Source organism: Chinchilla lanigera, unplaced genomic scaffold (assembly GCF_000276665.1).
Source record: "Chinchilla lanigera isolate Chin_1 unplaced genomic scaffold, ChiLan1.0 scaffold00027, whole genome shotgun sequence".
NCBI classification, from domain to species: Eukaryota; Metazoa; Chordata; class Mammalia; order Rodentia; family Chinchillidae; genus Chinchilla; species Chinchilla lanigera.
The window spans coordinates 9,449,572-9,462,035 of record NW_004955428.1 but is presented as its reverse complement, the minus strand read 5'-3'; the positions used below and the strand labels follow the sequence as shown (position 1 = coordinate 9,462,035).

Below are 12,464 nucleotides of genomic sequence, written 5' to 3'. Positions count from 1 at the left end.
ACATTTTATATAATAGGTTAAATCCACCTGATAAATAAAAAAAAATTTCATTCAAAAACCAGGATTAAACATTTATTATAGCAGAAAGAGACAACAGACCTAGCAGTTAATATTATATTCATTTGTGATGATCAGTCATTACACATAAATTTATGCTGCGTGTAACAATTTTGTTTCTTTAGCTCTGAACTTTGACACATTTATTTTTGTCTCTTTTTATTTTCTTGAGGTACAGGACACCGAACCCATGGCCTATGCTCTATGCTGCATTCCCGAGCCCTTTTATTTCTGATTTGGAGACAAGGTCTCAGTCACCTAGGCTAACTGGCACTTTAATGTCTCCTGCCTCAGCCACCCAGAATGCTGGGATTGGCTTAAGCTACTGGGTCCAGCTGACCCCTCAAACTGAAATGATTTGGAATGGAAATATAGAAACCTTTTTACATAAACTTGTCATAAATGCAGTTAGAAAACATAGTAGAGCATTTTACTTGCTTTCATGGTAACGTCATAATCTCTATCATGAAGCAGGTGCCATGAGCATAGAGGTGTCATACCTACTAAATAAATATAAATATGTGTAGTGTACATATACAGGGCAATGTATAGCAACAAGTTATTAATTGTTTATTTGACATTCAAATGTTGTTGGACACCATATGCTTCATCTGGCCGCTCTACTTGAGGGTTATTAAAATATAGAGTTTTGGAGTTTCTAACCTGCTTTCAAGTGTAACTTTTTTCTTTTCTTCATCTTCATCCTGTGTATATGTTTTCAAACGCTCTCTGAGTCTACCCTTCTGGTTTTAATCTTTATTTGCTTTTACATAGAAGTAACTGAATTATGTTAGGGGTAATAAGATTATCAAAGTTATTAAAATAGTCATCTATTTACCTAGTTTCTAAGTCATGTGTTTCGCATATATTTTCAAGTAAACGTGAAAAAACTGTTACATATGTTTCATTTACTAACTCAGAAGATTTTCAGTGATTATTTCTCTAGGCTTATGGCTAAACTGTTTGGAAACATTACTCTTGGTTTAATCAAATTTTTAGTGGTTAACAAATTAGGTACATTACTATACTTTTAGGTAAAGTACTTCTATATTATTAGATGTTTTTCTCTTCACACCTTGCTTGAAATTTGCTTGGCGTTCATTATGAAAACGAAGTCACACCCTTTGTGAGAAGTAGAAGTAGACACATGCCACAATTATGTTGCCTGTTGCACATAGTTCACTCAAGTGCAATAATCCTATTTTTACAAGGATGACCAATCCCATTTAGACTTTTTTGTATGTATTATCTGCTTTTTTTTTTTTTTTTCCCTCCTGTACCGGGAACCAAACTCACGACCTTGCGCTTGCCAAGCAGGCACTTTTGCCGCTGAGCTAAATCCCCAGCCCCTGTATTATCTGCTTTGAATATCGTTACTAATTCAATATAGAGAAGTAATGTTTTTATGTTGTTTTAAAGGAACTGCTTGAGTTCTGTGTCTAAATGTAAGTAAATACTATCAGCTCCAATATTTTTAATTGTTTTTGTTTTAAAGAGAAGAAAAAACTAATAAAAGAAATGGTACAGAATTTCAAAACAAGATAATAGGAAATTAACAATAGTTAATATATTGCATATTGTTATCCTCAAAGTAGCTGCACAGATTACAAGATATAGACATGCAAAATTGATCCAACAATATAAACACAAATCATTCTTCTCAATGAGCTAATAGAAATCAGTAGTTTAATTATCTTAGCTATCTTGTGTGTGTGTGAGAGTGTGTGTGTTTGTGTGTGTGTATGCATATTTTGTTTTCCCCTTCCTTTTTTCTCCTTTCCTCCATCCCAGTTGTTCTTTCCTTTTGGGAAGTTTCTTTCCCTTTCACAATATCTATTTTACATTTTGCACCTTATTTACTCTTTCAGTTTCTTACATTAGGGGTACAAAATGATGTTTACACATGAGAGTCTGATTTATTTCACTTATGAATATGGGCTCTAGTTGCATTCGTTTACCTAAAAAAGCCTTAAGTTTATCCTTGTTTATATCAGCTCCATAACTTAAAAAAGGAACAATTAATTATTTAAAGGATCTTGGTAGCAATTCAGATCTGGTATTATCTAATGAAATACTGGTATTTGTCTAACTTAAATTAAGTTATTCTTTGACATTTTATTTATTTATTTATTTTTTTTTTTGGTTTTTTTCTCTGGTACCGGGAACCGAACTCACGACCTTGCGCTTGCCAGACAGGCGCTTTGCCGCTGAGCTAAATCCCCAGCCCCTTCTTTCACATTTTAAAGTAAGATATAATTGAGTGAATTGTTTTCAGAAAAGTTTCTGGTGTATTCCTACATTATCAATGTAAATGATGCTATTTTCAAGTACTTTAAGGAATTATCATCAGGCATTCCCCCAAAAAAGGCAATATATTTTACATGGAGGAAAATATGTTACATTTTGTTTCCGAGCCAAGATATGGTGATGTATATAAAGAATGATTCAGTCTCTGAACTTGATTTCAGGATAGTGAGGCAATGGGATGTTGTTTATTAAAGAAAAGCTGATATAATGGCTAAAACCCTCTGAGTATAGTCGTGCCCTATGATTCTCCGCTTTTTGCAAATTCAAGCTTCTAAGGCATAATTTTTTGGCTTTTTTACAGAAATGCTAACTAGATATATTCTTAGAATAGTCTCACAAGCACATTATTTTAACGTTTTAAACACTTTTAATTTATAAGTTTAAGATCTCAATATTTAAAAAACAGGTCCTTAGAATATTGAATGTTCTCATTTTTTTAGATGGGAAAGTCAAAAATGATTAGTGTGATTTCAGATATCTTGTACAACTCAGTTTTAGCTAATACTATTTAAGGGATTTGTCTAAAAGAGGTAATGTATTATCACTAGATTTTGTCATAGTTCAAAGCTCTCTGCATTAGTATAATCGATGTATTTTAGAAGCGAACAAAGTTGCATGATAATAACTTCTTCAACCCTGTTAATAATATTAAAGGTAATATTAAAGATACGGTTACAGAGTAGGTTCAGTTTTGCTGGTGAGACAATCATACATGTAATATCACTTTTTTAGAAAGCAAATTTTTACTTACACACTATCTTATCATGCACACACCAACACATATACTCCTGCTAGTTTTCTTATCTTTTAAAGTATCCATTGATTTATATTTTAATTTGATAAATGTTAATTGAAAATTATATTGTAAGCGTTGCACACACATATAGACTAAAACTATACTACATAGTTCTTACATTAGTTGTCTAATGGGCTGTTCGAATCATTTATGTCTTAAAGTTTCCTTTCTCAAAGTCTTAAGCAGGTAAATATATATTGCATATTTCCACAGCTTCCAAATAGTTTTTTTTGTCTGTACATATTATATGTAGGTAGAGTTGAAAAAGAATAGAATTTGATGAAAAGGCGGAAAGAAATATTGCCTCAGGACACTGTGAAAATTAAGTTAGTAAGAGCTCAAGTTAATGTGGCAATAAACTGTTCTTAGGCAAAAGATAACCTGATATACTAAGAGAAAGTCTTAGTTTTTTGATAGCTTCTTAATTAGCATTAACATATAATCACACATATGTGCAATTTTAAATCAATTTGTAATTACTTGTTAGGTGAAAAAAATGACATACAACCTGGAAAATTTGAAAATATATTTTAAAGATTAACGCGGAAGTGTTCTATTGGGAAAGTAAAAGATCAAGTAGCTATTCTCTTTTAATAGTCTAACAATGCTATGCTCATTTCCAGTTATAGGGTTAAAAAAAATCTTTAGAAACATTTTAAAGGGAATCCTCAAAAGTGTTTCAAGAATAAGACACAGGAAAGTTGAAAGAACTGATTATTCAACTGGGCAAGTCTCTAATGGAGGCTTACTTTTAAACTATCTTTAAGTTTATGACAAGCTTTTACATAAAGAACAGAGGGCAGGTGATTCTGACTTCCACAAGGGGTAATGGGCTCAAATTTTTATGTGCTATATTCACTTTATGTATAAAAAAATGCCCTGACTGTGAGGCTCATTAAACATTTGAATGAGCTCCGGAGTAGGTTACTGATCTTAGCCTCTGGAAATTTTTCACTGTAGTGGAATCTCAATCATTAGACATTTGAAGGCTGTTCTTCCTTTCAGTTGCAGAAATAGATTAGATTACTTCACAAGCATTATTTATTGCTTTAGCTTTTGTGCTTTATATTGTCATAAAGAGTAGAAAGACGTTTGTGTTTCTGTCTTTGCAAGTATTAGACTGTATTTAAATTATAAATTGTGATTTTAATGTATCATATAAAATTGTTCCTGCTAGGCAATTTTATAGTATAAATGATATATCAGTACTAGTATTTTGCAGTTATTTTGTAATACATATTTTACAGTGCAGTCAAGTCATTAGTTAGTTTAATATGCAGTCATTATTAGTTTAAGTGTTTTAATTTTTCCACAATTTAATATTATACTTTGCAAATTATAAAAGGCAGCATGATCCCAAAATAGTAAGAAAAATATACACTACTGAAAGTCATTAAAATTATATGCTAAATTATAAAAAGATAGACATTTGAGTACCATTTTCCATTGAGCACTTTTTAAACTACATCTCAGACATTAACATAAAACTTTTTAATTGACATTTCTGTGATACACTATGAAAAAATTATAGTGAATGAATAGAATTCAAAGGAAGTATAATTCATTTTCCATTACTTTTAAATTGACTGGAAAATAATCTTTAACCAATATCAAATGACCAATTCGCTCAATTTACTACATATAGTGGTGCATAGCTAAAAAAACCTGTATTTATGAACTGAAAAGAAAGAAGCAAAAGTTTTCCAAGTCTGCTTTGATAATTTTACATAGATTACTACAGGAAGCTTAGTCATTCAATGCGTTTGATTCATTCTACCCAACCTGAGATTTATGGGCACATGTATGACCAGAACACTTAATACTGTGGAATAATTATTCTTGAGACTGACTCTGTGGGTTTATATTAGTTTTGTATATAATAATCTGCTTCCTACTTGTACACCATTAACACATATAGCCCTGAAGGCATGAAGATTATTCGGTGCTCACACTATCCTCTTAAAATTTTGAAATATTTTGAAGTGTAAAGGGTCTCTCTTAAAAATTTGAAATACAGTGTGTGAGACCATAGCTTTAGTAATATTATAAAGGGCTCTGGCAGTACTTCTCAGGTCATATTAGCTTCTGAAACAAAGGATAACTTCTCTCCATTTAGTTTTTCAGACCTTCAAGTTCAGCTCTCCTATTTCTATTATTCAGATATATATGCCCTAAATAGCAGACAGCTGAGAGGAGGAAAATCTATGTTTATATTACAGACAACTTCAAAAACAGGTGGATTTTAAATAAAAGCAATGAAGTGTAACTCAAAAAGGAATCAAAACATAGCTAATAAATTAAATTATATTTAAGATATTTAGTATAGCATGCACTAAACTATATGAAACTGTGAACCATTTTAATAATATAATTTTCTATTTGACTAAATTAAATGAACTTATAATATCTATGCCAGTAGCATTTCCCATAAGTAACCTCTTAATTAGTAACTATGTTTTATTAATTTAAATGTGTGCTAGTTTGATTAATTTCTACATTTATGCAAAAGGTAAGGTTCAGCATTTTTTTCACATGAGTTAGTATATAGGTTGCATACAGGCTAAACTTGATTTTTTTTTGTTCTTGAACTAGTAAAGTGATGTCCTATAAATCAGAAAAAGTTTCCACTAGGATGTAATATCTCTAACATATTTTGAAGGAAGTAATAATATTTGTAGATTTACTGTATTTCCTAGGTTAGTCAAGAGAGCACAGGATCTTCTATAATTATTAATATTGTTCCCTTTCAGACACCAAAGTCTTGAATCAGGATCATAAATTATTTTGGTCATTGCAATTATGTTTAAATTCATTTTATAAACTTTAACTTTTATGATTTTCCTAGTCTAATTCAGTGAATAATTTTTAGTTCTGATTGATTTAAATATGTATTTGAATTACTTGTATTCAACTTTATCGTGAAACAGGGAATTTGAATTCCAGGACACTGTCAAATAAGCTTTAGTTCTATGAAAATAATAAAGTTTCCACTTACTTGTAGAATATTTTTTCAGCACTATGATGGGTAAGTTCCAAGAGCTCCCTGTAGTCCGTTACTATAGCTAACTCATCTAAAATTCATCATAACATCTGATATTATGAAACATAACATTTCAATTACTTCCAATACTGGTTAGTTTACAGTAAATGTAAATAATCATTTTCAATTTAATATCTGTAATAAAAGTACCTGATATTTAAAATTTGAGTTACATTTCTGCTAAATACAGAACTAATGAAGAAATGTGACAGTGTCCAGAAACTGAAGTTTTGAGGAATAATAAGTGAGGAAATATGTCAAAATAACTAATGAAAAGCACATAATTAAATTAACCTACATTTAATGCAAGGGAGTTTCAAAGAAGGAGGATTAAACTGATGAACATATTCTTAATTTTGATGATAAAAACCTGTTAGCACATTAAATTAGTTCAGGTATGCTATTGAAGGGAGTTATTAATTTTTAATTAGCTATTCATATGTGATTTTCATGTCAATTGAACTAATTTAATTTCCAAAACTTTTTAAAATTATACATCTTCTTTGTACCTAGATACTGACCCCGGGGATACAATTCTTATTCTCACTTTACTCATGGTCAACTCTGATACAGTTTACATGTGGAAGAAATATCCTTGATTGTTATACATACATTAAACATTTTAAAATAATAAACCTTTACTACTGAATCTGGGCAGGCTCCTTCACAAACTAGTATAAGTCTGGACCAAAAAGTAATGCATTTTTCCCTTTCTCTTTCTCCTTACAAGATACCTGTTTCCTTTCAGGAGATAAATTTACTTTGAGAAACACTGTAGGCCACCAAAAGTTGCAGTGACGTACTTTTAAAAAGAAATAAAACTATAAAACATGAGTTGTCTTTGAATTTTGAACTACAAAAATATTGTGATAAGATTTTCTTTAATATTGATTGGTGTAATGTATTATTTAAAATTTATTAAATTAAATCTGCATCATTTTAATAATAGATTTTCTAAACATTTATCCTAGGAATAAAATCACATATTTCCCCTTAATCTGTGTACATAAATAGTGTGGTAGAGATTATTCTGTAGATAACATCATTCTCCATATAATTGGTGATTAGTACATGAAACATAGATTTCCCATGCAAAACTAGAAACCGAGGTAGCACTGAATTAATTTCACGCTACGTGTGTTTGGTATGGGAGTACAGCTAATTTCCAAGTGTATTGATTTCTTGTACAATGATGTGCAATTCTAAACTCCAAAAGTCAACCATTTTTTTCTTAGAGTATTTTTTTTTCTTTTTCACAGCACGGAAAAGGATATGCTAGTCAATTCTACAGAACTTACCTGAAGCAGCATGATTTGCACAATGTCGACCAACAAAAGCATCAACTTTTCAACTTCATTATCTTGGCCATCCCGTTAGTTGTGTGTAACTGAGTATTAGATTTCCGGCGGAGTCATCGTGGCCAATTATAGGACCTAATTGCTCTCAGCAGGCCTGAGAAATGAGTTGAAATGTGCAGAACTGTAGAAACTTTAGAGGCAACTGATTTTGCCTCTCTGATCAGTGTGTGCCTGTTTACAGCACTATATATCTTTCTCTCTCCAAATGTCACTGAGCCCTTTAGATGTTTATATTCACCACAAGAAGCCAGTCATAAAGAAAGGAAATTTGTGCATTATAAATGCAATATCACTGTTTTAAACTTGACTGTTTTATATTATTTTTGTGTGATCAAGTGTTCCCCAGACTATTCCAACTTTACAAGAGAGATTGTGATTATGTTCTTTTCACCTGTGGGTTATAAAATATGTTGTATTATGGAGACCCACAAAATATCAAAGACATTCTGTAGTTTATACACCGTGTTGCAAAGTGTTTACTGTACTATTTCAAAGCTTCTAAATAAATATAAAATATATATATTATATTATATAATTTTCCTAAAATGTGGTACAAATCAGTTGGTTTTTAAACGGATTCATAGTCCACATCATACAATAACATAAAAGGTAATTCAGGGTCCCAAAGATAAACTTACTAAGAAGAAAGAATTGTCAGTAGTTTCCTGCCAGTTTTCATATCTTGCTCAACCCTGTTTTTCCTTGTTTAAAAGAAAATGAAGCTCTAAGCTACAAAATTTTGTCAAGAACTCATCCTGAATTTTCAATGCCAAAGATGTAGCTGTCCATATTATCTGATGGAGCACTGATATGTACTATCAAAGTATCTAACAATCTACATGATTCTAATTCTCTTTCTATGGCTTTGAATTTAGAATCACTTAAAGCTTTTATAACCTATAAATCACCTGTATTTGTTGTTAGGAAAAAGAACTGGGTGTCTGTACATTTTGTGGTGTAAAGTATGTAACTGAAGATTACTATTTTAAGAAGTCCTCAATCATATAACTCACACAGAATTTTATTTTACATCGTTTTCCATAGTTTTGTGACTCTCATTTACACATGAATATAAAATTATTTATAACTCTATATAAATATGTGAGCTGATAAAAAATATAAAATATAAAGGATCTCTAAATTTAGACTAAATAAATTTAGAGGTAGGAATGTGGTACCTATTCTCTCAGTATTATTTAGGAAAGTTTTGTAGCTTCAGTGTGGTGTTTTATTAAATGAGAAAATTTTTCATGATACAGCCTAGAATATAAGCTTGGCTTTTACTTTTATGTCAACAAGTTTAATTATTAAATTAAGTAAGATATGTTTCCTTTCTTTTACATATTTTTACTGCTGTTTATTGCTTCTTGAACTATAATTAAGAAAAGGAAAAATCAGAGCATGTGAGGTAATCTTGCAAGCAAAAACAGTCTTAACAGGTCTCTTCCCTCTAAAAAAAAGCCCTTCAAAATTATATCAACATGTTTGCCCAGTGCAAATTACAGAACTACTTCAAAGTATTTCCCTTTTTTCCTAACTGATCTTATGTTCAATGAGAGTTTGAGCTGCACATTGCTACTAAACAATAGATAGAAATTCAGCTGGAAGACTTGAGCTTAATCCTCAGCACTAAAAAAACAAGGAAAAAAAGACTAAAAAGGAACAGGTGTTCTCCATCTAATTTTATGTAATTTATATTACAGTTTTCTTCTGCGATTTAACATTAAAATGCATAAATGTATTCATCAGTCCTTGATGTATGTTTTGAGTGATATCTTGGTATCATTCATTTGGCTGTTAACAAGTTAGATAATAACATGTCATAATTGCAGTTTATATATCGAGAAAAGTACGTAATGTTCCAATTTGTTGAGGAACTCTAACGAGGAAACTAATCAATCATGTGTAATACAAAAGCACATATGTTCACTAAGTGCAGTAACATTTTCTCAAACTATTGGCATTTACTACATTAATATTTTGAATGATAGGCTATTTTAGTAAGAAAATGTTTATATATTATTTAACTGCAAAAGTCTGTTTGTTCTATTTGCTTTTTAAGCAAGGAAAGGATTTTCTTGTTGAATTGCTCTGCTGTAAAATCTTTCATACATCATTTTAAAATCACGGGGGGAATTTACATTCACCTTTTTTATTACATAAACTGAAAGTAAGGTTGTGCTTATTTCATATATGACAGATATATTACTTCAGTTGATATAGACATTTTCTTTAGTTATTTAATCCACTATATCATTGTATGATTTGCTTAAGCAGACTTATTATACCATTTATTTATGTATCAGCTATTTTGAAAACTATATGGTAGTAATTCATGGTAAAATTTACATCTTAGCCCTTAAATTACTTATCATTCTATTAAGAAAAAAAAAACAACAACGCTTTTTATCTACTTTTTGGGTAGACTTATTTAAACTTAAAACCCTGACAGATTAGATCCTTAATCAACTGTTGCATTCCGAATGAATCAGAAGTTAGGGTAAACATATGACCTTAGTAGTTTGAATAAAATGTCATCCATCAAGGAATGCAACTATAACACAGAAAGGGTATCTAACTAGTAATAAAGTTTTTCAAATAAGCATTTACTAAGTTAGCATGTCAAGAAATTTTAGCATAGACTTTCTATTTCTGATAATTTTCACATCCAATCTTCCATAAGTTCATACACATCAAAGAAAAATAACATTAAGGTTATTAAAAACATGTCCTTGATACATTATTTTAGAAAAAAGAATCACGACACTTACTTGTTGTTAACATTATTAGTGATAGAAAAGTAAAGGTTAAAAAATTTTCCTGTGGAAATGGTGTCTTAATGTTTCAATGGTATGTCAAATGACAATCTTTAGAAATATTTCATCTACATGTAAAATGCTAACTTTAAACTTGTGAACATAATTTTGTGAAATCATTTTGAATCAAATATTGAAATATTGTGCCAGAATTACTTTAAAGGTATCATGATATCAATAACATGACTATATCATCTTTTCTTGGAAAATATTAAGAAAACATGTACATTTTACTTTCAGAAGATATTAAATGCAATGCCTTTATCAAACATTGCTAATTAAGAACTATAGTAGAAGATTTAACTATTCAACTGGTCTGTTTCATTTCTTAATTGTGATATCACTTACTGTTAGATATTTTGTAATCTAAGAGTCTCTGCTTCTCCAATGACAAGAAAAAGTCTCACAATTCTCAACATACACTTCCATAACTGTACACTAATTTTATTGCTTTATCTCCCCAAATTATTTATTGCAGTTCAGTTGATCTTTAATATAATCAGTCAGCAAGAACATGGCCAATGTTAAGCAAGATAAGGGACATGCTTATGTTATTCTCTCTCAATATTTATGTCATTGACTCACATTTTTTCTATTGCATTTCTGTGTGTGCCAATACCCAAGAAACTAAAAAAACACTCAAAATGTTGGTATACTTGATTTTTCTGAAAATCTTCTATTTTTCATATTACAATTTGTTGGGTTCTTTATCTTTCTCAAGTCTAATTTTGTAGTGCGAAAGGCTTTGCACTTAACATCTTTTTTATGTTCCTTTTTAACAAGGAAAAACAGAAAATAACAAAATTCCATATTTTTTACACCATGAAGTAGTAAAATTATTTTATATATTGCTAGTAGGTCAAGAAGTAGCCCTCTGCTAAGTCAAACAAAATCCTTATACAGTAATTTGTGAACCTGTTCAATAGAATATTTTTTTCTTCAAAATTTGGTATAGGTCTTAGATATTAGCATTCTATAAGAATGCTGGTAGGTGGGTGCCGCCAGAGTATTGCAGGCAATAATATGACTAAAATTCTAATACTTTAGTGTGTATGCATGTATTTCTAATCAGTGTTATTTTTTAAGTATTTGTAAAATTAGAAAAATGACATTTATTTCTTGAAAACTTGTCACATGCTTAGTTTAAAGTTTTACTCTCCAAATATTTTTGAGTTGTGTGAAAATATTGCATCCAAGATGCAAAAACAAAAAAAACAAAAGTTTTCACTTGAGACTCAAAAATTTTGGAATAATAGAACTCAGACTTCCAATACATCCATATATCCTTGAGCTGAAACTAAGCAGGGAATTTCAGCTCTAAAAACATTTTTGAGACAGTTATCTGTGAGTGAAAACAGGGTATTATAACAAAGATGAGTTTCAATCTTAACTATAGTGTTTGTTACTGTGAATGCTATAATAATACATAAGTAAAATGAGTGTAAATGTAATATATTATTTTATACTGCTGTATACATACGAAATAAATAAAACTAGGATACATATCATACTATTTCTTCAATGGATGGATCTTCCACTGACGCCTGTGGGAGCTTTGCAAAAAAGACCAGTAGCAAGATACGGCCCTACGTTTAAAAGCAATTAATGCTGATTTAGTAATTTTAGCCTTAATACTAAGGTGACATCTGTTCAAAATTAATTCTCATTTGAAACTAAATATATACGCTAAATTTTGGAGGATTTCACCCTATTTATAGTTTTGAATGTACATATTTAATTCCATATGAGTCTAGTGATACCCACATGAATCTTTTAGGTGTGTAGTTTTTCAACTGGTGTTTTAATTTTCAAACTTTATTTGATTAATGGCAATAGTAACACACCACAAAGATTAATGTGGTGGTTATGATGGATGCCTTCAAGCAATAAAAATTTCATCTAAAATTTTAGAAACATAGCCTTCCATAATCAATGTTGATAGAAATATAAGAAAAACTAAAGTCCTTATGGTTATCATTTTCAAAACATAAAAATGAAGGTGTAAATCTTTTTTATAAAGTTAATATAAACTAAATTGATCCTACTGCAATTTAGAGTCTGCAATACCTAAAATGTAACAGAAAAAAAAT

The 12,464-nt window shown here is 30.1% G+C and overlaps 1 protein-coding gene across 2 annotated transcripts in view; it reads left to right on the top strand.

Annotated features, from left to right (window-relative positions):
• Positions 1–12,464, top strand: part of Pcdh10 (protocadherin 10) — a 61,783-nt gene that overhangs the window by 33,225 nt on the left and 16,094 nt on the right. The window contains exon 5 of one of the 2 annotated variants that reach the window (XM_005386717.2): positions 7,460–10,670. The exons of the other annotated variant lie outside the window; for it this stretch is intronic. Within the exon in view, the coding sequence (XP_005386774.1) occupies positions 7,460–7,479 (20 nt within the window). The 3' untranslated portion in view covers positions 7,480–10,670. Of the gene's footprint in view, positions 1–7,459; positions 10,671–12,464 lie in introns of those variants that run through there. 2 annotated transcript variants of the gene reach the window in all.